At 38.7% G+C, this 27,513-nt stretch overlaps 1 protein-coding gene across 2 annotated transcripts; it reads right to left on the reverse strand.

The window, feature by feature from the left end:
- Nucleotides 1–2,819: 2,819 nt before the first annotated feature.
- Nucleotides 2,820–27,257, reverse strand: usp31 (ubiquitin specific peptidase 31). Of its 2 annotated transcripts, XM_065256732.2 has the most exons (17): nucleotides 25,541–27,257; nucleotides 24,914–25,051; nucleotides 22,497–22,591; nucleotides 22,305–22,397; nucleotides 17,691–17,826; nucleotides 15,969–16,116; nucleotides 15,619–15,793; nucleotides 15,331–15,442; nucleotides 15,060–15,154; nucleotides 11,473–11,550; nucleotides 10,917–11,046; nucleotides 10,477–10,596; nucleotides 8,203–8,428; nucleotides 7,948–8,106; nucleotides 7,214–7,366; nucleotides 6,983–7,021; nucleotides 2,820–6,896 (listed from the first exon to the last, which is right to left on the reverse strand). In XM_065256732.2, the coding sequence occupies exons 1-17, from the start codon at nucleotides 26,066–26,068 to the stop codon at nucleotides 5,398–5,400; spliced, it is 3,924 nt and encodes a 1,307-aa protein (XP_065112804.1). In that variant the 5' UTR covers nucleotides 26,069–27,257; the 3' UTR covers nucleotides 2,820–5,397. The 2 variants fall into 2 exon arrangements, with proteins under 2 accessions (XP_065112804.1, XP_065112866.1); XM_065256794.2 differs by lacking the exon at nucleotides 6,983–7,021 and having other exon boundaries at nucleotides 25,541–27,256.
- Nucleotides 27,258–27,513: the final 256 nt, after the last annotated feature.

The raw sequence follows: 27,513 nt of genomic DNA on the forward strand, positions 1-27,513 counted from the left end.
CAAAACAAGCTTTTTTTATTGAGATTTATACGGGTCAGTGACAAAACAGTTTGGCAAGATGAGAAATTATTAACAAAAATAAATAAATGTTTTAAAAGCATGCATCAATGCACAGTGTATTTATGTTAATTTATGCAATAAAAAACTACATTTGCACCATTTTTATGAAAGTTAAGACTGAATAGATCTGAAAATGTCAAACGGTTGGTAAACCACCAATTGTGCCAAAGAATGAAAAATATTAAAGATTTTATCCACCTTAATGGCATGTAAGCAAAATAATAATAATAAATGATCATTTTATTAGTTATTTCTAAATGTAAATTTTAATGTGTTTTTGTAATATTTGTCCTGACATATGCTGAAAACAGCTCTGCTTTCCAAATAATCTTTTACAAATGATGTAAAAATGTATGTAAAAAATCATATTACACTAAACTAGATAAAACTTATATTTTATTCCACATTTTCTTATGAATATATTTATATTTTAATTTAAAAAAAAAATACTAGTTACACCAATTGACACACACCACATTATCATTTTTGCAATTATACCCCAAATGGTCTTTCAAAATGAAATAAAACCAAAAATTTTAGACTTGGTCCTCAAAAAAAGAGAATGCAAGTAATCTGCTAATTTATTTTGAAATTTTAAGTCTTTAACATTTAATTTATCCATACGGACAGAAAATATTTAACGTCACGTCATTGACCCGTACATCATCTGAAAGCTAACTAAATATTTTCTAAATATATATTTTCTAATTAATAAGAAATATATCATCACCTGAAAGCTTTTCAATGATGTATGGTTTGTTAGAATAGGACAATATTTGGCCAAGATAAGATTGAGAAAATCCCCTTAAAAATGTATTTATCATTAGTATTATCAGGACTTCATTTGAACAATTTTTGATTTATTTACAGTAAAAAAAATTCAAAGTATCTTCATAAAATAAGTCTTTACGTAATTAATACCCTAATCATTTGTGCAAAAAAACTAATTTTGACTCATGCAATGTATTGTTGGTTATTATTGCTACAAATATATCCATGCTACTTATGTCTGGTTTTGTGGACCAGAGTCACATTTATGGATTAAACTGTATAAGCAACATTTTAGATTAGCCTCTGCTAGGCCGTGTAAATTAGTATCGCAAATATACAGCAATGCATTTGCACTTAACACCACGAGCACAGCAGTCCTCAAAAATAGCTGCTAATGATAACACAAAAAACCAAGACTGTTCCCTAACACAAAAGGCTGTCAGAATAACGAAGAGGGGGGAAGGAGAGATGCCGATGAAGCTGTATTTAAAAAGCACAACCCAAATGGAAAAGAGATGATGTTTGAAATGCAGTATTAAGTCTGCTGGTGCCTCGAAACACTTTGGCAATGCAGTTTGCTTAGAGACAGCTTTCACCTCTGCTGAGCGCCGTAAAAACTGAGTCAAGTTAAGCTAAAAGCAAACAATAAATATTCCAGCTGTCCCTAAGGTTAAGGAGGTATAAACCCTCAAAAATGTTTGTTAATAAAAATAATAGCCTGACTTTCTCTGCAATGCACAAACATTTTGGCCACTGTTCAAGCAGGGCAGCACAGGCGCTTGTGGATTACAAAGATTGCAAATTTCGAAATGCACCTCCCTGCATAAAGGGTGACCAAATGTGCCATTCTTCCCGGATACGTCTTGGCCAGGATTTCGGGTGCGTCTTCCAAAGTTGTGTCGACTGCACACGTCATCAAGGTTTTCACTTTTCAGTTTAAAACATAAGACATAGAATCTTAGTTTCATTCTTACCTTAAAACGTACGGGTTGCCTTTCTGAAATAGAACCTGAAATAGTAAACCTCAATGAAGTATGTGGTCGACAAATGTGACTTCCGGAAGACGCACCCGAAATCCTGGCCAGAATGCGTCCGGGAAGAATGGCACGTACGGTCACCCTAGCATAAAACCATAAAAAAAGGCAATATTAGGATTTCAGCCTTAGAGATGCTCAGTCCACAATAATATATCTGAGTGAGAAAGATAATGGTAATAAACTCAGAAATTTGCTAAAATCAGTAATAAGGTGCATATCGTGGATGTAGAGAAAATCACACACAAGCAACAAAAAGTAAAGCACCTGTCGGTTGATGCCTATTTGCAACAACAAGGCAACCACAAATCATTCATCGTAAAAGAGCGCTGTAAATTTTGATGACATGAGTGACCATTAAGGGCCATTAGCAATCCAACAAAGTTAAGTAAGGTGCAGTGTATGCAAATGAGCAGCTGTGGTAGCAAACCAATGGCGTCCATACCAAATCGAACGCACTGTCCAACTGGACATCTGCCCTCCACTTGATGTTCACTGCTTTGCCTCGGTTGCGTGAAGTTTAACTCAGCTTAAGAAATATTGCATCAGCAACGGTACGTCCATTGAAACTAAAAGGAGAAACAAGCAGCACACACAAGTAATAAAATAAATTGTCTGACACAATTTTTGTACAATTCACTGGATCGATAAAAAAACAGTAGACACCGAAAGAGAGACACACGGAGTTCTGAGGAGGCCAAGGTGAAAACTGATTTTGGTACTCGTATCACATGTTGTGCTTGAGATTTTGCTGCATACTGAATTAAAGAAAGGAGATTAGCCCCATCTAGTGGTCATCATTGGATAATACAGACTGCCATGTTGTTTCGTGATACAGAATAAAACTTCAAAACAATTTAGTAATTGTTGCATTCACAAACACCAATTTCTAGCTTTGACATCATGTTAGCATAATCCTCTTCCCAGAAATCAAAATAATTTCAAAGACAAATCTGAGCTCAGACCTTTAATACAAGTCCATATTTTAATTATAATTCAATCTCCAACTTACATTGGGGAGACAATGTTATGAATACAAATCAAATGCATTCTTCGAAACAATAAAAAAGTAATTCAAAATAAAAAAAGTGCATACACACATAAAACGTACAAATAAATTAAAGCATTTGACGCAGTCTCATGCAACCAAACATTTACATGGTTTTTGTTCAAACCAAATATTATTTTCCTCTTTTGGTCGACCCAGACTGTTAATATAATAAAATGGCAGTCCAGTTGTCAGCCCATCAAGTGGGTACCAGTTTGTGAACAGTACGCGAAAACTGCTCTGGTACAAAGATAATTCATTCAAGTCCAGTGTGTAAACCAAGGGCACACATATCATACCGCAAGTCTTTATTCTAATGATAAAATAATCTGTCCTATACAAAGCTTTGATAAAACCTTCTCATATTAGGCATCTGAGCTAGCCATGAGCAATTTAATATATCCTATATTCAATAAGACTTAAGTAGAGAAGTAACAGCACTTCTCCGTACACATCTAGCATATGGCTCAAACCATATGTGCCACGGTCCAGCAACTTCACAACTTAAGACGTGGAATGACTTAGTGTTGAACGTGTCAGTACTGCAGGAAATAAACACGGGTAACATATATGAACCTACGTACTACGTTTGACAGCATGACCAGCAAAACGGTTCGAAGTATAAAAATATAAAACTTAAATATGTGGAGAAAGAGAGGTCATACCCTTAGACACCTTATGAGATAAAGTAATAAAGCATTAATAATAAAAAAATGTGTGTAAAAGGAAAACGGCAATGAAATGGAGAATACAACGCTGAATGATATACTTGGATCAGCCATATAAAGCTAATAATTTATGTACTTATATTACATTATTTAAGAAATTAAAAAATTGTGCAAAAAGCAATAAAGGAAAGGATTCATGCTCTCTGGTGTACTTAAAAAAGCAGACATAGTTTTGTTTAGCAACGGTCACTTGCATAGTTAAGTGCATGCGTCAGTTTTATCATGCAATACTGCTTTTTTACAAACACTTTTCAGTGTACACACACAATACGGGCCTGTCGCAAAGTAAAAACATGAAAAAGGTTGCTACATATTAGCATGTCCGCTGCTAAAGTATTTGTTTTACTATAAAGTGTTTTGAGGGATAAGGGTGCGTTTTGAAGACCAAAAGGCAGTCTTAAAAAGAGATGGGTTCAACGGTGGCATCAGCACTGCTTGGATTAATGATTTAATTACAAGGCAGTGAGCTGAATAGTAGCTGATGTAATGACACCATTATGCAGATGTCACAAAATTCTCATGATTTGCTAGACTTACATTTCTCCTATCACAAATAACATTTTGAACCGGATGAACTATTTTAAGGTGTTTGTGGCACTGAGAATTACAAAAATGAAAGATCTATTTGCGGGGGAAGTTTCGAACGGGCTGTAAATTAAGTGCTAATCGCACAAAAAAAACAGCAAATTAAAAATGAATGCGAAGCAAATTATGACATTTCTGAAAATTTGGTTGTGATACTTTGATTAAATGTAGTCCATTAATATTGCATATGCACAGTATTAATCTTTAAAATCGTTAGTTTGCAAAATATAATGACATTAGGGTTACGTTTCTCCAATAGTCTTTATCTTTTCTGCTATAAAGTGTTGAAAACTATTGCACTGGTTGTCCAGAGATAAATATGGAGACAATCACACAAGGGATCAAAGCCAGCAAAATTAAAACTGCGCCTATAAGTTGTCATCGAATTTGGCGAACATAAAATGGTTCAAGTATGACCATATGTTTCTTATTTACCCCCATTTCAAAAAAAACTCCAAGTTATCATGCAGGGCCTACACTTCCTGGAATAAACAGACTGAGCTTTAAGATTGTCCTCCACTAATTTACTATTCGAAAGATCACCTTCGTTAACATTGTTGCGCACATTTCTAAGGGCAGTAATGCTACTTGAACACTTGTAGCTACTCTCTAGTACAAAAAGAAATAGTTGGGATTCGAAAGCAGGCGTTGAGAGGTACAAATAAGATTGTTCACTGCTGAACCCCAGTAGGTCTACAGTTTCATATTCTGCATGACGTAACTCTTCCTAATCTTACACTGTATCAGTGCCAGGGGACCACCGGACTTTAAATAGCACCAAGTGTAGAAGTGGAGCACGCTGGTACGGTGCTCCAAGGAATATACTGTATCGCAAGATTTGAATTTCAAGTGACTAGTCCAAAGAAAGAAAAAAATAAGTTATAAAGTATTTTACATGTCACCTATTAGAGTTTTTTGAGGGAGAAAATATGTACAAAGTGCTAAGTTAAAACATTCCTATTCAGAGTCATAAACAGTAGTAGATTCATATACCATTCCTTGCCAGAGGCAACGATTTGGTTCCATGGCAGGATAGAAAGGCGCTTCTGATAATTTACATATTTTCTTTGAGAAAAGTAAAATACAGGTATATACTATATACTTTATATTCTTCTTAGGCACATCAAAAAATAGCTGCATTACAGAAAATAATGAAACTGCTATTAAAAATTCATTGAGGCGTCTTTGTTGGCCGTGCAGAGGATTGCATGCTGGAAGAAAGCTTTCTAGAGGATGCCACCTTTTCAAGTGGCTTCTTCCCATTGATAGGAGACTGAAGACTAGTCTCAGAATTGGAAGACTTTGACTTGCCTACTGGTAAAAGGGAGCGTTTGACAGGGGTAGATGTTTTTGAGGACTCTTTCTCCTCTGTGGCAGCTTTGTTGGAACGTGACTCTGGAGAGACCTGCTTGGAGGAGTTTCCCGAACCTTCCCCGTCTTCGGCACTATTGAGTTTATGCTGGCTGTTGGATCTGGCTGTCCTTTCAGCAGCCTTCTTGGCAAGAATTGAGGCCTTGCCCAGGTCAGCAGACCGGCGGGTCTCTTTCTGCCTCAGTGCGCTCTTGAAAAACGAGAGTCCCTTGTCCTCTGACTTGCTGCAGCGATGGAGGTCCCTTGAGGAGACGCTTGGGGAGCGCAGGCTGGTGACTGAGGAACTACTGCTGGAGCTTCTAACCGGCTTCCTCTCTAGGCGACTTCCCTCTGCACTTCTAGGCTGGGATGTCCGTGGGGAAGCGCTAGCTCTGGACTTCTCTGCTAGGGGACTGGTGTGTGCCAAATCCTTGCTGGAGCCTCTTTCCACCAGCTTTTTCTTGCCAGAGATTGAGTTCCTCTCAGCCACTGAGGAGCTTTTCTTGGATGTGGGTGATGGAGAGGCAGAGGATTGTGGAGTGGAAGTGAGAGGTGTCTTCCCTTTTGTCCCTCCTGTCACTGGAGACACCTGTGCCAGTGACTCTTTCCTTCTAGAAGGCGTTCCAGAAGGTGTACCCTTTGTACTTTTGGGGGAATCGCTCTTTTCTTTGAGATTGGTCGATCTGGTGCCCTTTGTTTGAGGGCTGGAAGACACTTGTGAAGATGGAGACTTTGTAATGGACGAAGTGCTCTGGCGCTTCTTAACGGACTTCTCTTGGTCACCCTTAGTCTTGATGGAGCTCTTTTTGCTGCCGGATCCTTCTGCTTTCTGAACCGATCCAGAGATCTTTTGCTTCTGCTCTTTAGAGAGCGCTCCAAGCGTGTTCTGATCTACAGCATTAATCTGGTTGTTGTTGTCAACAGGCTCACCTTTAGAGCTCTTTCTGTCAGCCTGTACCGGAGCTCGACAATAGGTCTCATCCAGGATCCGTTTCCCGTTGCTGTCATCGCTTCCGTTACCCTCCATCATGGCCAGGGGGGCCTTACTGCTGGGTTGGCGCTCATGTCTGCTGTAGTTGCCAAAGCAAGACGTGGACACCTTGTCATCACAAGCCTCTCCAATCCTTTCTAGAGGAGGAGAAGAACGGGAATCCAAAGAGAATCGTGAGGGTGAGTTGGATCTTATCTGTAGTTTTGTTGATAAAGACCAGGAAGGTTTCATTCCATTTTCACTGAAGGCCAGAGGGCTGGTAACTGAAGATCTGGAGGACAAGCTCTGACGTTGAATGCTCCTCACGAAGGGCCGCGTTGAGAATCCTCCTAAAAAGCAAAGATTAAGATTTTCAACCTAATGTGTTGATGTCAGACTGAATGAAAAGAGCATTGGCATGCAGTTTTGTCTTAACTGAGCAAGGCGGGAGATCCTGTGTTAGTAAGCGCTAAAGCTACAAGAGAGAGAAGACAATAAAAGAAAGGCAAGAGTAAAACACTGGCACAATACAAAGAATAAGAAGACACAAAGAAGATGAAGGCAAAATACTAATAGTACTAATTAGCTTCTACAGATTTACATCATAAAGAAACTGGAAAACATAAACATCTAGGTTAGGATTAGGAGACGTAACAATGTTCTTCACCATCGTCTTCACTGCGATCACCAGGAAACTCCCCAGACTCGGCCAAGGAGATCAAGGATGTGCGTCTAGAGGAGGCTCCAGAGGCCAGACTGGGTGGCTTGCTTCCTGGTAGCCGGTTAACCCAGTGTTCGCATAAAGATGAGCTGGTGGAGCCTGACAATTATAGTGTAAACTTAAAGCTTTACAATACATTTTATTACATAACAGTGCAAAGAATCAAGAACAAATAATCAATAAACGTACATGTATGATAATGTAATACTGCTATTATGCACCCCATAAAAGGACTTTATGAGCTTAGTTTTCTTTTCTGCGAGGACAAATTTTGTACTGAAACCGTTTGTATTGGGCATATTAAAGAGCTCTGTATTTTTTAAACAGCCAATAACATTTACATTACAGCCATAAACTATGATTTGTTACTTGTTATTGTTATTCTGTAGTAGGTGCTAATAGGGACAGGGACATTCTTAAGATATAAAGCATTTAATTGGACATAAATTTGCATATGCCCTAGGGTGAAAGACAAGTCATCAATATTTTTGGTTAACCTTCCCAGAAAATAAAGGCTTGACATTTTACATTAAACCTCTTCCAAAAGTTAATTTCTCACACTGGCCTTAAAGCTAACAGACATCCACTGAATCCTTTAAAATCCATTTTTGATTTCATTAAGGTTGAAAAAAGAGTTTGCAAATGTGTCGACCCAAAACCCAATAAGGAACTAGAGTCACCTGCAACCGAGCTGTTTGCTGACCAGGAGGGAATAGTTGTCCTCCTTTGATAGAACAAAATGTATGCGGTCTGCTGGCAGACATCCTCATCAGCTACAGGCTGAACTTCACTGTCATCAAAGCAATACCACTGTCCATCAATGGAGTTCTTACAGTAAGCTGTTAGAGTAAACGACATGTTATTAAATTCAACAAACAAACACCCACAGAAAACCATTTTGAACTTAATGCTAGCATTGCTGCTCCTAGTGGTACCCGTGTAATGTCCTCCGTGCATGTTGCCATGATGATTACACACAGCATACAGGTCATAAAGATAGTCGTCGGGATTGCGACCAAGTCCGTAGGGTCGCCTCCATGGTGACCAGTGGGAGGGTAGGCTCCAACTACTCTGGCTTCTCTTCACCACATGGGGTGCCATGTCCATGCCTATTAAAGGAAATCGCACCATGTTTTGCATCTTCACCCTCCTGTCCGCATCCTAGAAAACATAAGCCATGGTAGCAGGTAGTAATTGTTCAGCAGAAGATACTCGGAAACATCAATACCAGTGAAGAGGAATCTTTGGGTATATAGGGAATCGATTTGATCAACGATTAATACGTTTTTAATGCGTTTCAAAATGACGATTCGATTCAATTTGATTCATAATTAAACTAGATTAAAAACAATAGAATTTCTCTATTCGATATACCGTATTTTCCAGGCTACAAGTTGCACTTTTTCATAGTTTGGCTGGTCCAGCAACTTCTAGTCAGTTGTGACTTCTATGTAAAATTAATTAATATGAACCAAGAGAAACTGTTACCATCTACAGCCACGAGAGAGCGCTCTATGCTGCTCCTGTATTTATGTAATTCAATGGATTCAGTGATGTGGAATGACTTCGGGACCTTTTTAAACTTGATTTGGCTTGTGTTGTTAATTCAGCCTATTCAGCCTCCCAGGTATGTTCTGTATGCTATTGTGTTCGGTGAATAAATGGTAAAGTTACGTTAACATGTACGGACACCTATTCAGTCTGCTGTTCTGTGTGCTATTGTTTAGTTGAATAACTTGCCTTTCCAGATTAAAAGTCTGTTCTTGGGCTTGGATTTTGTGAAATCATTTTCTAAATAAACGCGACGTTTAGTCCAGTGCGACTCATATACGTTTTTCCTCTTCAAAACACATTTTTGACTGATGCGACTTATACTCCGGAGCGACTTATAGTCTGGAAAATACAGTACTTTTAATTTCAACAAATACATTTACTAAGATTCAAAGGACTTGCCTTTGAATGTAAAAAGAAGACAAACAAATGACAAACTATTCTGAAAATGTTTTAATTGTGATAACCAGTGATGCGCCAAAACTAAAAAATTTACACACACCTAAAGGATTATTAGGAACACCAAACTAATACTGTGTTTGACCCCCTTTCGCCTTCAGAACTGCCTTAATTCTACATGGCATTGATTCAACAATGTGCTGAAAGCATTCTTTAGAAATGTTGGCCCATATTGATAGGATAGCATCTTGCAGTTGATGGAGATTTGTGGGATGCAAATCCAGGGCAAGAAGCTCCCTTTCCACTACATCCCAAAGATGCTCTCTTGGGTTGAGATCTAGTGACTGTGGGGGCCATTTTAGTACAGGGAACTGATTGTCATGTTCAAGAAACCAATTTGAAATGATTCGAGCTTTGTGACATGGTGCATTATCCTGCTGGAAGTAGACATCAGAGGATGGGTACATGGTGGCATAAAGGAATGGACATGGTCAGAAACAATGCTCAGGTAGGCCGTGGCATTTAAACAATGCCCAATTGGCACTTAGGGGGCCTAAATTGTGCCAAGAAAACATCCCACACCATTACACCATTGCATTTATGAGAAATTTAACAGGTTTTCCTAATAATCCTTTAGGTGAGATTCGTCTGAATCTCGGACAGTCGACTGAAAACCAAAACTGTATATTATAAATAATTTTTTTGTTCTAAATATCTATATAAATTCGATTAATGTTAAAATAGTTAGCAATGTTAAAAAAAACTATTAAACTAATATCATATTCAATTAGTGTGAACAAAACTAAAACATTTCAATTAGTGTGAACCTTTGATGTGTATATGTAAAAAATTTACTGTACACGTGCAAACTATGTAAGATCGCAAGTCAGCGAAAATTATGTAATTACCTGCACCAGTGCTAAACTGATTTAATTTTTTATATCTTTTTAAATACTTTAATTAATTAATAAAAATTTGTGATTCAATAATTTAAACAAAAGATTAAGGTTTTAAAGAAATCTAAATTTAAGATTGATGCACACAAATCATCAGAATCGAGAAAATTACTCAATAATTAAATCCCTACCACTTATATTACTGTAGGTGGTAAAATTCTAACTCATCCAATCACAGCTGAGCAGAACTGTATGTGCAGATTTAAATGGCATCAAAAAAGTTTCAGATCTAAGACACTCTTCCACCAATTAGCACCTCATGATAAAACCACAATTTGGGCAGGTTTAGTGTCCTAGCTGTACCTGTCTAAACCTCTTTAGGTGCAGTATGAGAACGTCGGGCAAGGTCCACAAGCTGAGTTTAATCCGACCCTGTTGCAGTTGCCTGCAGTGGGGGCAGCGCCAGGCATCATCTGGAGCCAACTGGAAGGTATACAGAAAATCAGTCTCAAGAGATTTACAAATCTGGATGTCTCATAATTTTCCATGTAGCACAGTTCCAAACCCCACTTTAACTGACCGAGGCCAGTTCCGGCTAACCACAGTGTATATTTATACACTGTGTGGAGCCTCTCCAGGGTTAAGGATGTGTTTTCAAAGAACTAGCAATTTTAAAAAAGGCACAGACAGCAGAAATACAGCAACCTTGACATTTGTGTCTACTAAAGCAGCTCTTGAAAAATGGAATTGAAAGAATAAAGAAATATGATGTAACAACAGCTGAAGAGGTAGACGATGGTTACCTGTTCCTCTTTGGTGTAGAGTTGGAAACATTGAGCGAGGGTACAGGCCTGCGGCTGATGGTGTTGCTCTCTGTGCATATACACACTTTCAGCATCAGGGATGTACTCTTCCTCAGTGTGTCCAAACAGACTGCAGGGAAAAAATAAAACACAACACGCATTAGTCACAAATCTCTCAACAGAGCAGTCGGGCACATCTGCTGGCAACCACTGTCACACATCAACAATTATTCTGTTCCTGTGGGATTTTCTCTAACATGTATTATACTGATTACATAATATTCTCATTTTATATTTGTTGCACAGAAATGTTTTCCATAAGCTTTTGCGTGCATTACACAAAATACAAAACTAAACTGGTCACAAGTCAGTTCACACACAAGTGTCCTTGCCCAATAACCACAGGTGCATTACATTATATAGACTATGCCTAATGACTAGAAAGAAACCAACTCTCAATTTTTTGCTTGAAATGTATACTTACCTGTCCAAATATATTTTAGGACCACTGTATAGATTAGCAAACCAATAGGAATTGTGTTTCAATTTCACTTACTATTCCTTGGTCTCTTTGTCCCACTCCACTACAATCTTAACATGTGGAGGTCCTCCAGGCCCACAGGATTTATATGCTCTGCAAACAAGAATTTGAAGAAAGACCGGTTTGCCAAGATGCTTAATTTGATTTGAGGTCAACTACGAAAACATGTGTAGTGTACAATTATGATCAAAACTGTGGCACAGATTACATAATCAAACAAAGATTTGTTGCTTATCAAGAGAACCACAATTTTGATTTAGCTTATAAAAACAGTACACGTATCAACTATGCCAAATGGTTGCTGCCGCATTTCTGTCAAAGTATTTCTTCAAGCAGTCAACTGAAGAAATGACCACTAGCACTACAGCTCAAGTACCTGTATAAGCCAAACACCTCCAGTGAAAGTGCACTACAATACCAGCAAAATCACCGGATTGAATTTCCCTCGACTGTCACTGCTCTAAAATATCTGTTTGCGGCAATGACCGGTGTGAAAAGCTTCTCAACTTTCTGCTTACTGTATGACTGAGGACGGGCAGGACAGCTTGACCTGCTATAAAGCTCAAATCATGCTCTTCAAAGAACAGAACATGCTGCCCAATTTGAAATCCTTTTGAGATTAAATTGCCCGGTGTTATATGAACTTTATTTAGAGAAACTATTAAGAAAGTGATTTAAACATAGCTCGTGAAAGAGTTGCACTTCTCTTAAGCGCATCTCTAAATTAAACCCTTTGCACGTCTTCTAAAGGCCAATTTATACTTACGGCGTAACTTTATAGATACAGCATAGCCTATGCATAGACGCGCACCTCCCCAATAATGTAACAACGCATCAATGCAAGTGCTGTGATTGGTCTGCTAGAACCCCTCCCTCAAAAAAAAATCTGCAATATATAGCATTTAAGGGCGTTAAGATTTCTATTTTAAATCGAAACTCAATCAAAATTAAGTCACAACCTCGACCTTCAAATTAAAAAATGTAATTGTCGATGCTGCCACGCCCCAATGTCACATCCGGTCGGCTTGCCAAGCAGAAAAAAACACACGTGTTGAGTGCTTGCGAGTCAACCTCCTCTAACTTAGCTAGCTACTGCCAGTTAAAAGATAGCATGGTAGATGCAGGAGACACCACGCGAGCTGCTCTTTACATGGGAAACAAAAAACAGTAAGCGTCTGCCGCCTTCAGCTGGACTCAATCGGAGCGCACGCATGCACAGCAGAGCGGCGTCTGTGCCAGGACCGGTTGTTTCTCTGAACAGAGACTCGTTTAAGTTTCACAACAACTTATTTCAGTTGCTTAACTCTTTCCCCGCCATTGACGAGATATCTCGTCAATTAAGAGAAAACGCTTCCCCGCAAATGACGAGATTTTCCGTCTTTCCGCAATACCGCTATCCACCAGGTTCCGCAACTTTTTAAAACCGGAAGTATTGCCCTATGGCAAGCTGCTGCATGTCCGTGTCTGTTTTAAAGATCGCTCTGAATCGGATCTCTATGAAAAGTCCGTCACAAAAATGGAATTATCTCTGCTTTTTGCTCAAAATATGGTGTTTTTGCAGAAACCTACCCATATTCAAAAGCTGATTGCAAAAGAACCACTAAAGGTAGGATGAAAGGTTTTTTTTTTTTTGAAAGCAGAGGGTTTTTTCATTTGGTATATTGTATGTTTATATATTTAAAGAAGAACATTTTCTGGAAGGCATTAAACTTTGGTGAAAATCATGAAAAACGCTGGCGCTGGCTGGCAACTTTTTTAAAAAACGCTGGCGGTGAAAGAGTTAAACAGCGTTTAAACATGACTTATTGGGGTATAGTCTCACAATCTTGTCTGACGGTAATAAAAGTGTGTTTTTAAGGTGCAAAGTACTGACAGATGGTATGTGCGTGTACCAAATTTTACACCGGCAGCACGATTAACATGGCAGGGCATCTCCGGGTTCAAGGTCAGATATTATATTTTATAAAAGTCTAGTTTAAAAATGGCAATGCAACCTGTTCTTTAAAAAAAAGTACAAATCGAGAATCGAATCGAACCGTGACCTTGGAATCGAAAATGCAATCAAATTGAGGATTTGAAGAATTGTGACACCCCTAATAGCATTGCATTTTAGCATACGCTTTGTGACGGTAAAAACAAAGTTTGACCAAGTTAAGAAGCGGTATTTAAAAACTTAGCTGTAACATAAGTTGCTGTCTATTTGCCACTATCACTGCTAATGCTTCTCCAACAACATACACAAGATGCGGCTGCTTCAGCTTTTGCCTTGATATATGAACACGCCTATTAACGGTGGAAGTAGCGTAGAAGTATAAATGAAAACAGAAGCGGAGCCTACCTGTAGGTCCGAGGCAGAAGTATAAATCAGGCCCAAGGCTACGTTTACCAGACAACAATGCAGTTTAAAAACTGAAAAAGGCTTTTCTTTGTTTTTTTGAAATATTTAAAGTACACACGACAATTCTGCAAAAAAGATTTGCGTTTACATGTATCCACGTAAACAACAAAAAATGCTGTATTATGCGTGCAAGGCAAGTTGATGCTGATGTTAAGACACGCACATTTGCACATGCACTCTCTCCACAGAGTGATAAAAAAAAAATAAAATAAAAAATCGAAAGATGGCGAAAGCATCAAACAACTTCGTTTAGATGGACAATGATGTATGTTTATTATTACAAGTGACCCTGGACTATAAAGCAGCAAACTTTGTTGGAAAAACATTACCATATTTTCTGGACTATAAATCGCTCCGGATTATAAGTAGCATCAGTCAAAAATGCATTTTGGAGAGGAAAAAACATATGTAAGTCGCACTAGACTATGTGTCGCGTTTATTTAGAAAATGATTTCACAAAATCCAAGCCGAAGAACAGACATTAAATCTGGAAAGGCAAGTTATTGAACTAAACAATAGCACAGAACAGCAGGCTGAATAGATGTCCGTACATGTTAAAGTAACATAAGCAGTTATTTACATGATACACAATAGCATACAGAACATACCTGAGAGGCTGAATAGGCTAAATTAACACAACAAGCCAAATCAAGTTCAAAAAGGTCCCAAAGTCATTCCACATCACTGAATCCATTGAATTACATAAATACAGGAGCAGCAAGAGCGGACTCCCGCTGCTATAGACGGTAATGGTTTCTCTTGGTTCATATGAAATAATTTTGAAGTATAAGGCGCAGCTGACTAGAAGTTCCAGGACCGGCAAAAATATGAAAAAAGTGCGACTTATACTCCGACTTATAGACTATGGTAGTAGTCTTGAGTAGCATGAATACAGTCCTATAGGCTGATATTGTGGTTTTGGTTATACTCACAAATGCTTATAGACTAAATTAACGCAACCGTTATAACATATTCACGTTTTCGTAATTACATGGATACAAAAAGTTGTTGTTTTCAAAAGCACTTTCTTCAAAAGTTAGCTTTTTCAGGACTCCAAAACGCTGTTGCCATGTAAACAAATAGCTTAACCAAAAACATTCCCAGTTTTCGGTGAAATCGTTGTTGTGTAAATCAGGTCATTTGAAATAGATTTGCATATAAAATCAAACAATGTGCTCTGAATAGAGTATTGATGCAGACAAACCTTTCCACAGTGGGGTGACATAGTGGTTGGTCTTCCTGTGGTAGCAGATAGGTGATTCCAACCACACCGACCACACGCAGACTAAAGGGTCCCACCTAAAGTCATCAGTCAACTTTATTACAATCAGGCTTAAGTACTTAAGTTAGTATTATGTGGCCAAATAAATGTAACAAAAGTCATATTTATTAATACCTTATTGATCCTACCAGTATAGCATTACTAGCATACAGTACAAGCACAAATTGGGATTAATTAAAATCGCACGACTGACCTGAATGTAAACTCCTGGCCTTAGTAGATGACGCATTTTCTCCAGAATTTCTTTTTGCAACAAATCCCAAGTCACAGTGCGCTCCAAATACAGTACAAAAGGGAGTCCGAACCTGAACGAGAGTACTACTTTATTAATTGCTGTTTTAGTGTCCTACTGGTTATTTCTCTAGAAACCACAAGACCGATAAGCAACTAACAAACACAATTTAATAAATAAAAAAACTTTTCAATTAAAATTAAACTTTTTTGTTAATATGACTTTAATGTTTTAGGCTGCTATTTTCACCTCCGTCCTTGATGTCCAGTGCAGGCTCGGTTACAGACCAGCAGAATCATTTTCTCACTTCCACTGTTTTTGTTGGGTGATGCTGGATTCATCTCACCCTGCATGAAGGACGGCGTTCGGGTGCTCTCTGCTCCATATTTTAAATTGTTCTGGTTGAGGTTTGCAAGGAGGCTCCCTGGAAATAGTTTAGAAAAACATTGCTGCAGATTATCACGTTCATTATTAAAAACAATTAAAGACAAAGCACCTTAGCTCCATTTCTATATAATTTTATTTTTTAAGTTTCAGCTTTTTTGACATAATTTAGATCCGATTTTTCAAAACCAAAGTGCAATATATATGAAAAGTACCTCGTTTAGAGCGAATGTTTTCTAATCTAAAAGTCTCAGGAGTTTCAAAAGCAAAGATTGAGTCACTTTCTTGAATGATATCAAGATCGTCGTCATCGTCACAAAAGGAGCGGTGGAAACCATCGTAATACATTTCAGTCAGGACAAACTGCACAGACATAAGAGAGACAGACAAGAGAACTGATTGACACTCAAGGCAAACAAACAGGAAGTAGATGAAGTTATGTGGCGAGACAAACATACAAATAGCAATTTAGCTTTAATTATGGCGATTTTTCATTGCACAGTACCCCACGGTTTAGGTCGGTACATCTCACCTCACTTTGGCTTGGTTAGCTTTTCCATCAAGTTTAGTAACACTTCGGAGTAGGAGGATTGTTGGCGTGTCGTTATATTTGCGCTGCCTACTGCTGTGACATCATACACATGAGAGTGTCATCGGAATGCTATACATCCCCATACATTCATTTATTTCTCAGTCCGCCACAAAATTAAAATTAACCTCCAAAATAGATGTTTGCACATTACGTTTATCACTACCTCTGTTTCTGTACAAACACCCGTGGCGTCAGTTGATGCACTCCTCTGAACCTCATTAGTTGTATTTAAGCATATATGCAGACATGAGCGTCGCGAATGTGCTGCCACAAACTGCAAGTCTGGAAAAAACTGGTATTATGTTCCTGATTCTCAACCTGTGGATGTTTCCACCACAAAAAGGGAGTTTGGGAACTTACAGCAAAGCACAGATGACAACATGTTTACTCGAGACAGCGCAAGCTAGCATGAAGGTTAAGCTAATCTTTTATATTATAGCGATGACGCTGGTAGTGACGATTCTCTCAGACTGACCAATCAATGATCTACAGTGTTCGCGTCACCTTTTGGTATCAGCTCAGGTCGCTTGGAACCCCAACCGAGGTGGTACTAAAAAAAAAAGTATCCGGTACTATGTACTGCACCCAGTGAAAAAGCTCCCAAAAATAAGCTGACCCGACCCATACCGTGGGGTACAATGCAATGGAAAAGCGCCATTAGTGGCCACACCTCAGTATGAAGTCAAAATAATGGTGAACTGATATAAATATAAATATATATTAAAGTGTGGTCAGTGACTCATAGGGGATTTGCTTGGGGAGTTTATCATTATTTTTATTGAATAAAATGTTCAATAAAATATTGTTGAAGTTCTGACAAAAAATCTGACTGGATAACTCTCTCTCTTTTTTAGAAGCTGCTTTTAAATGTGCTTTATAAAAGAAATTGTAGTATTATTATTACTTAACAAATAAACTGGTTTTACTTTTAATTAATGCAATTCATCAAACACAGGACCTGTACACAAATGCTGGAATGATGGATTTTCTTTCCATCATAGCAATTCAAGTAACAGCTTCATGTTTGTGTAAATATGCCGGCAAACGCTAATACTAAAATATACTCGCACATGATTTATTTTTGCTTTGAAACTCATTTCAGGGTCTTTAATTTATCACGTGTCAATATTTGGTGTAATTTCATTAAAATTGTAATCAATTGACAGCCCTATTCATCATCTTATAAAGACAACATATTTACTACAAGTTTTGTTATTTTACTTGGTAATTCTAATAGATGTTCAAATTGAACTGAATTAGTTGGAATGGACATCTAGATGAAAGGATAATGCACCATTATAAACCACTTAATTGCTATGCATAATAACATCTATGTTACAAGCACCTGGTCTGGTGGTATCTTGGTCTCACGTGATACAGCCTCTCTCAATCTGGACACAGTGCTGTTGAGTGGTACGGCCACACCAATCCTCATGCAGTGAGAGTACTTGCCTTGATATACCACGGTCACATAAAGAGGCCTAAAAGGAAGTCAAGTGAAAATGAACAACATACAGGCAAGTCATCAAATTCTTTCAACCAAAACAAATTGCAGTACAATCATTACATTGACAGTCTCACAGAACCTGCCATGGTCCCAATGGTTTTACACCTACAACCTTTCAGTTATAAACCCAAAGTTTTAACCAGCTGCCCTAACTGCAAACCCAAACAGCTACATGTCCGCATCTCTTATAATAATCCATTAAATAGAAGCAAAGATGTGGGATTTTAATTTAAAAAACACACAGATACACAGTATCTTACAATATAATGATGCTTGATCACCTCTCCAAACGCATTAGGAATCAAACTCCTCTCCAGAGGGGAAAAACAGTGTGCAGTGGCCCCAGAAGGTGACCCATAGCCGCCTGATTCAACAACTCATCATCAATAACTGCCCATGTGAAGAGGCACATCATGAGATGGGTAAGAATTAAATGACCTATGAAATAATATACAGAGAGATAAACCCCACTTGCCAAGCAAGAGTAAACCGAATGAAGAAGGGAGCTCAAGACGAAATTCACTCCACTGTGGACTGGGAAAAGATATAGCGACGGCAACTATCGCTTTGGTCACACTTGACTGGATTTCCAGACAAAATTTCTTCTTCCTCAGATCAGTCATTTCTCATGCTGGTAAAGCTTAAGCTCTGAATCTACTCTTGCACCGCACTGTTTATCAAAGCGCAGAGATGCCGACAGTGCAGTAAGCCAAAGCCCCATTACTTCACTTGTGAAGGGAACTTTATGTATTAAGAATAAGAAACCACTGGTTGGGTTTTATTCAATATAGATACGGAGGCGAATCTTGCTCAGCACCTCTTCTCTTCCAGCTATCATTCATTTGCTCACTATGAAGGTGTGCAGTAAATCTACTCTTTCTTCGAATAGTATGGCTTTTTTAATCATTCATGTGCATTAATAAATTCAGCAGCTCTATATTAAACCAATCTGCTCTCCTTGATCAACTATGTGATGGCCTCTTAAAATAGCATCACGAGACCACTAGAGAGGTGGAGTACAGGAGTACTGGATAATTTACACTGTCAAATTAGGGAAAATATATTTAGAACCTAAATCAGGGAGAGAGCTACCATTTCCGGACTTCAAATATGTGTCAAGGAAATATTGTAGTTAAATACAACTTTGTTATAAATATATATGCAGGTTAGCGTGAGATTCAGTAAATTTACAAGTGATTTTTTGCAACGCCCAGTATGCAACAAGCATTTTGATTACACATTATGACATTGACTGTGGCATCTACAAACGCCTCAATATTGCACTAATGGTTTGGTGTCGGATGGGGTGCACGACATATCAGCCGATTAAGCTTGCTATGCTTCTCAATGAATTACGGTGAAATGCCTCTACATCCAAAAGCCAGAGGGCGTTCTCGTGCAGAAACTCAATATGGGCCGCAGAAGAAGAACCATACACACGCAGCTCCAGAAAATGTCTTAAGAAAATATTTATATTTATATTACAGGTATTTTCACGATAATAAAGAATATGTATAATGTTTATGTTTGACGATTGTTGCTTTTTCAAATGAATGTTATAAACGACTCAAACTAACAGTGATTTCAGATGATAAGGACTTACTGACATAAAGCTTTAGTACATGAAATAGCTGTGCATATCGGTTGTGCGATTCAGGATAGTTAACAGCCAGGTATTATTAGTGTATATCAGCATTTATCGTCGCAATCCTAGTGTCGGAGGACAGAAGAAAACAGTTCCGAACTGTGTGTGAACAACCCTATTAATAACTTAAATACAGGTCTGACAACTAGGGATGTAACGATATTATATATTTCGTGGTATTGCGGTATCATGATTCGGTAAAACGTTAGGTCTTCCGGGCAACACGTGTAGTTTTTTCCAGCCAAGTTGAGCGAGCGGAGGGATGCGGGAACTACAATTACCATAATCCCATGCGTGCCACTCTGACAAGTGGAGCGACAATGGCGAATACGGCTAGTGGCAAAGCAAAAGAAACGCAAATTTTACATATCATATGTGGAAAAATTTTGCGTTCGCTGTGACAAGAAATGAGAATGGAAAAAATGTGATGGACATACAAAAAACGAGTGTGAGTAAATCCGTGAATGAGGAGAGTGTGTATGCAGTTTCTCAATTGGAAATCTGCAGCCTCCTTAGGTCGCATATGCAGGCTGCATCCGTCATTACACGCCAGCTGTATTTAAGTTAACTGAGTATTACATTCGCAAGTCATAAGCATGTTACAACAATATACGATTAAATAAGAATAATAGTCAACTTGATAAATGTTAATATTCTAAAATAAGACGGTCTTCATGACGTATGCAGCCTACAAATGCAACCTATGGAGGCTGCAGACTTCCGATTGGGAAACGCTCCCCTGTATGGAGTGAGCTGACCTCAGCTCTAGGTCCAGCTAGAATAAGTAAGCTGCTATTTTCATTTTTACTGGGTTGTTTTTGTTTTCAGGAATTGACCCGTCTTAAAACCCATCATCTTTTCTTGATTCTACAATCACAACCATTGCTTCCAAAGGAGTACCAAGCATTAGCATTAATAATAATAATAATAATAAATAAATAAACTAGGTCAATTGAGGGAGTGACTCAATTCTTAAAACCTGACTGATTGGGAGTTGTTAAAAGTTGACAAACTAAACTGAAACTTTATTTTTTTATTTTATTACTAGGGCTGGGAAAAAAAATCAATTTTTCGATTAATCGTTTTTTAAAACGTTGTCGATTAAAAATCGATTCTCAAAGAGCAGAATCGATTTTTTTCATATTTATTTCCGCAAACATTGAACTGAGGAATGGAAGCATTTTAGATTTTGCAAGCATGACGTGTTGTGGCTTTTAATTTCTTTTTATTAATTACCCACTTTAAACTGCTGTTCACTGTTCTTTTTTATTAATATAGTATGTGTATTAAATCTATATTCATTGAGTTGAATCGCGAATCGAGTATAAAAACCTACCTGAGAACCGGAATCGAAAATTTAATCGAGAATCGGAATCGAATCGATTTGATAGCTTGTGAATCGAAATCGAATCGATCTGGAACATCTGAATCGATACCCAGCCCTATTTATTACATGGTCTAATTATTTTTGTCCTTTTTATGAAAATTGTAAACACTACACTACACTTTGTACATTGTAATGTTTAGTCTTGTTTAATAAACACTTATGGCAGTTTTTCCAAGTCTTCATTTGTTTTTCCTTCCTGTAAATGGGCCAATAATTATCGTACAGCGGGCATCATACCGAAATACTACCGTACCGTGATTTGTTTTTATTATTATATAGTTACATCCCTACTGACAACCTTATTGTGCTGCCGTGTAAATGTTGACTTTCTCTCCATTTGAGCCATTCGTTGTGAGAGAAAGTATCAGTGAGTTAAGCTTATATTTGATCTATAACTCTCCTTTGCCTCTAATTCAATCACAGGTGAGTAAAATAGGACAATATAGTAGCTATTGGCTATTTAAAGACATTTTTTAGTAACCTTGTGTGAAATTGAAGCTAGGCTAACACACTTTTTGCTGTATTTTGTTGTCGTGGACAGTGCTCGTTGTGGTCGCCGAAGCTTTATTTTCATACCCGTTTGATATTATCTAGGCAGGTCACGATAGCTACTTATCATAGGTTGGTTAATTTCCCCAGAAATAACGGCGATAGTCGATAGTATTTTCTTTTAAAGACCATTTTATGTCACATATTAGAATAATAAAATAGCATAATAATGCACATAATTTTTAAGAATACAACTGTGATTTTTAAGAATATTAAGATAGAAATTGAAATGTAAGAAAACAATTATATTCTTAATATTCAAAACATAAATAAATATTTTGCATCTGTGAGCCCTATGATGATAAAAGTAAACTCAAAGATTAGTTCATGAGATCGTCAAATTTAGCAAGTACCGATCGAGTCGTTTAATGCCGTCATCGGCCGATACCAATCTGTGGCCTATCCATCGGAGTATCCCTAGTAAACACTATGGTAATATATCGCATCTCCAAAAACTACATGGTCACCTATCGTTCTATAAGTGGATATAGTCATTATCTTGTAATGTGAGCAACACAATAGCTTGATTATTCATTCATAAAGTAATGGTCAGATCTCAATTATATAAGCCATTAGTCTTGCATGAATGTAAATTGAAAACTCATAATGGGCATAAACAACATCCTATTTACAACAGCCATAAAATTGAGCAAAGCCTAATATCACTTTCATAGAGATTTCCAAGCATACTTTTTTAGTTTCATCCAACACATGAAGATCAATCATATCACCAACATCGAAATGACAGCAAGTCAAACAGCCATGATTTCTTAGCCTACAGATACAGACGCTGTGATCAAACCATGGAGCATGAACAGTAAATCACTCAAATTCTCTCTGACACCATCACTGGAGGCTGCTGGGCACTTACCGTGTGTGAGGTAATGGAATCGGGAGGGAGATGCAGAGAAAAGGATCGAAAGTGTTGCTCTGTTTTTGACAGTGTGGACAGGTAAGCGAAGATCTGGAAGCAACAGATGCCACAGTGAGCGATGATAACAAACACACACACACAAAAAACTAAATACAGCCTACAGACAAGACGAGCGAACAATCATCATACCTGTATTGAGCCTGAAAGAGCTCTTGGACAAATGAGCCAGCTGAAAGTGGAGGTGAGGGTCCCTCTAATGCTCCATCGTCTTCCTCAATAGGTGGCTATGGTGACACAAACATAAGAATGATGGATAAACAGAAAAGCCGGTTAAAGAAACGCTCCGAGTTTAAAACACAACTGGTCCATCAGTTTAAAAAAGCCCAAATCATGATTACAGTAAGGCACTTACAAAAATGTAAACAAGACCAAGCAATAAACACTGAAGTGCATGCTTTTCCAAAGCAGGGGTGGGTGGTATGACAAAAAATCTTTATTAGGATACGACTAATTTCATTTTACATTATAGTATCTCAAACCATGTCCACACCACAGATGTCGCACCCCTTTTTAAAATAAATAAGCTAATTTTCCTGCTCGGGATTGCATTGCGGGTCCTCCTGACCTGTGTGTTTATCTTTCTCCATTTCTTCAACACACTCCATCTTACATGAGTGAATAAGCCTTGCCCATTTATTTACATACCACAGAATAGAAACATCTGTTGTGGTTGACATTTAAGTCCGTCACAACGGTGTATGCCGTCATACCTTCAACCCCTTTATTCAAAAGTATGACCACAAGACTGAAATCAAAATAGTGCTGTTACTTTCTGTAAAACACTGCTTATCCTCAGCCAACTCAGGAATGCCAACAGGAATGATGTCAGTAAAGCATAACAAGATGTTAATCTATCTAGAAAATACATATAACTTAAAAAAGTATGTTCATAAATCAAGTTTACGTCCAGTGTCAAGCGCATTACAATTACTGTCATTTTTGGCTTAAAATTACTGTGTGCTATCAACAGAGCTCCACTTGTGCGAAGACTAAAATGTTGAAAATCAGGAGTAAACTTAATGTGTGTCCAACCAGTCAAAATCTGTAAATAGCTCTGGAATGATTTACTAAAAATTTTTTGAGAATCAGACACAGTTGATCACTTTAAATCTGAACTAAAAGACATTTGTCTTTAACAAAGCATTTACATAATTTGTCTAGTAAATGTACTTATCCCACAATAGTTAGCTTGCTTGGAACAAAGAATTTACATAACTCGTCTGAGTAATATACTTATGCCGCAATAGTTAGCCTGTCTGGAACTGAGCGGATATTGAAATTTTTGAATTGATGTTGCTCTACATACGTCATCTGATATAATTAAAACGATTGGCTATAGCTACGTACAGACGCATTTAGACATTCGTAGCGCCCAATAAACGGGTCTGGGCATTCGTAAACCACGCCTCAAATATGAGAAAATGAGCATGTGGTTCCCAGACCAAGTCTCATTCTCTATGAGGAAGGGTCTGAGGAAGGGTTGTAGAGACCCGAAACGTCACTCTTAATAAATTTATGAAAGGGAGCTGTTTGGTGTGCGGATCCTTCTCTTTTGTGACTGGTCTGGTGTTAGCCAGGCTAATTATATAGCACCCTCTTTTATGCGTTACAATACTAATACGCTCGCTAGTACGGTTTAATCTGAGCCGCTGTATTTTGCTGCTTTTGTTATTCATCGATTTTTATGTGTTCTTTCCTGCATCTATTAATGTAAAGCTGCTTTGAAACAATAAACAATTGTAAAAAACACGCTATATAAGTTAAATTGAATTGAAATTTTTTATTGAATACATCTAAACATGTGAAGTGCCCAATTTCAGAAGAATTACTAAAAAGGAAGAGAGAAGATCCATATGATCACAAGCTCCTTCAAGTCCATAAATATTGCTGAAAGTGATTAATAATAATCCGGAAACTGATCTGTAAATGTATGATTCCAGCTCAGTTCCTGTCTCACCAGAGCAGTTCAAGCAGTCAGCCAGGAAACTGTCACCCTTGTACCTCTTGGCACACATTTATTTGAATCAATCAGACAGGCTGAATGACCTCATGTCAGTGTGCATGTGTCTGACCCTCCCCTGGATGCCACAGATTGTAAAAAGAAACCAAATGAGCCATCCTCCAAACAGGCAATAGGATGTGACTTAATGTCCCATGCATTTGATATACGGCAGGATTTAAGTCTCCTAAACCCTTTTGCCCCGATCCTTGTTAGACAGATGTCTGATATAAGGCTCCTACCTGTCATTCCAGGATAAAATGTCTCTATAAATCCAATCGTTTGGCTCTTCTCCTGTTCTGCTATATAAACGATTGAAATCTTAAGCTTTAATGGAGGTGCCAATACAAACCCCATTCTGTGCAACTTTTGTAAACAATTGGAGCCTCCAGACTGACTAAGGAAAAATGCATCAACAAAACATTCAGCTCTTCCAGCATTACTCCATAAAGGACCTCTCTTGGCAGAGATGAATACTATTTAAAGTTTAGTCTGGGCTCTTTAGGAAAGAAAAAGTTAGAGGCAGATCAAATAAAACCAAGCATACCTTTACAGATGCTCTGCTGTTGGGTAACACAAGATGGTTCAGGTCTTCATGGACGCGGTCGAGCAGCCAGAGGAGAAACTCTTGGGCATCGTGCTGTGCATTTCCCCGGTACTGCATGGCACTCCTGGCCACAGCGCTCTACAAAAACACACACCCATAATGGTGAATGTTCTCCATTGGCAATTCACATGACAGTCCATTTCTGGGAGCAACTGTGAGAACTTGTATGCAGTAACCCTTCAGGCGTGTACTTGTGTTGTTATTATTCCATTTATAAAAGTCACGCATGCTGCCATGCAAGCAGAGGATCTTCAGAAGCTTTAGTGGTTTAGGACTGAATGTCAAAAGCATTACAGATTCTAATGGTTTCCATTACAAATACCACTAAGACCCATCAGCTGTTTGCCATTAAAACCATTAAAAAATGAATTTAAGTAGTGTGTTATTAGGCAGATAACATTCCCAAATAGAATAGGAAAACTCACAGAAAACCTTATAGTTTCCTTACAATTTCAATGACAAAAATTAAACCCATTTGAAAGTCTGTGATGTTTTTTTTATTTTGTTTGTTTGTTTTTTAATTCCCACACAAAAACGATGCTGATGAAGAATGAAACACAAACTTACTTTGAAGTCTCGGCTGTGTTGTGGCGTGTATTCAAAGGTCCACAAGGCTCTGACCAATCCAGACAGCTGCTCCGTCACCTCTCCCCGGTCCTGGCAACCTTTTCTCTGCACAACACCGTTGGTGTTGGGTTTCTCATCGTCCGTGTCATCCCCTCGGTACTGCTCCAGAGCCAAATACTCCGCGAAGAGCTCCGTGTTGCTCAGGCACTGCAAAATAGCGTTCATGAAACACGTATTGCCGTGGTTTTTCAGACCGGCCAGTCCGGGCACTTTGTCTCGGGGCAGAAATCCCCCGCAGTCGCTCTCATCGGACGCGACGGATCCCTTGCCCTCGGTCTTGAAGGCGTTGAAACCCCCGTCGTCCTTGTCGCCCTCCGCCGCGTGCAACTCGGAACCGAAGTGAGAAAGCGTGGAGAGAGTCTTCAGGACTCTGCTCATAAAACTCCCCACGGACCGAACCGAGCCCCGGCGGAAAAGCTTCTTGCTGAAGCCGGACTTTTTCTCTTTGCTCGAAGATTTGCTCGACATGGTTCAAGTTTTTAGGGCATCCCACTATCTCAATGACAGTCAGCTACGGCCACTTGGCCGGATTCAACGCGAGCTGTGTGTAAACGGCTACTCTTATTTAGAGCATGAAATCGCCTGGCATGTTAGTTTGTTAATGTCAAACGACTAGCTAACTAGCCGGAGGCAGTGTCTCTGTTATCCGAGCATTTGCTTCAGTGACACAGCCCGATTTTGCCTTAAAAAAGTGCATGGTGAAACATGCGCGCGCCTGCCACTTTTCGAGGTTTTAAAAACCCGTTATGTCAAGTTGGCTGTAAGCAAGCTGCCCGTTATTAAGTTAATACAACCGGTTGTCAGTTAGTTACGTTATCCATATCTATAAGATATGTTATTATATTTTTACACCGTTAAAAAATAACCCATTATTATGGTCGCAGGTTTGCACTGATTTCATACTAGCTAACGAAGTGGCTAGCCAGGCCTGCCCGGGCTAACCGTTTGCCATATCAATGAAATAAGCGGGAAGTTATTTTCTGGAAACCCATTGAATGTTCGCGCCCGGGACCAGCATCAAAGTCAAACGCACAGGAATGCCGCGCGTGATACAACGCTATAGGCTTGCGGATCACTGTCATAACATTGGACAGCGGTTAGCATGCGATGCTAGCGCGCTATGTGCTTCCCTTGTCAATGAGCGCTTGCATAATTAACCGACGCACTGCAACTCCACCCATGCAAATGACGCTTCGGTCAGACAGTTAAATATCAAGCACGAAAACTCAGACTGTATGTGAACGTATGTTGTTTATCTGTTTGGAGAGTATATCCATCAGCAGCGGCACCGACTGCTGTCCAGCGCGAGCCCGACGCTACGGCAGAGGCGCGCGACCGAGCGATTTCCCCTGACCGCACAACCGAAAATTAGTCCGTCGTATTTTCTTATGGACTCGGAGAATCCATTTATTTTCAAGATGTCCAAAAAGTTCCGGTAGACCCAAATCTGATAGTGGTGTGTGTTGTTGGTGGTGGACCGTCTCGTCCTCCAGCGTCTTCACTGAAATCACTGACACTGCGGGTCGCCGTGACGTCACAGGGTAGCCAGCAGCACTCTCGTGCAGGTAGTTTCTAGTAGCTAGGATTGGTGTTAATAGATTGGGGTTGTCCTCAAACTCAACTGAGTCACACACTACTTTGATTTTGCCTAGTCAGGCTACTCTGACGTAGCCCACTATGTTTAAATGGCAGGTTGTAGGCTAGTGTAAACAGTGAGCGCTTGCTTCCCACCCTTTTTTGTCCTATAACTCTTCATCATCGACAACAACAACAAGTGTATTATATTTATCCAAATAAAATATTATAGCATACTTCAGTAAATGTGTTTTTGAACCTTAGTAAATAATGAAGTACACTATTATTTAATCACTGCATATGTATACTACAATGTTTTTAATTCACTGTATTAATAC

This window comes from Paramisgurnus dabryanus, chromosome 3 (genome assembly GCF_030506205.2).
Source record: "Paramisgurnus dabryanus chromosome 3, PD_genome_1.1, whole genome shotgun sequence".
Taxonomy (NCBI): Eukaryota; Metazoa; Chordata; class Actinopteri; order Cypriniformes; family Cobitidae; genus Paramisgurnus; species Paramisgurnus dabryanus.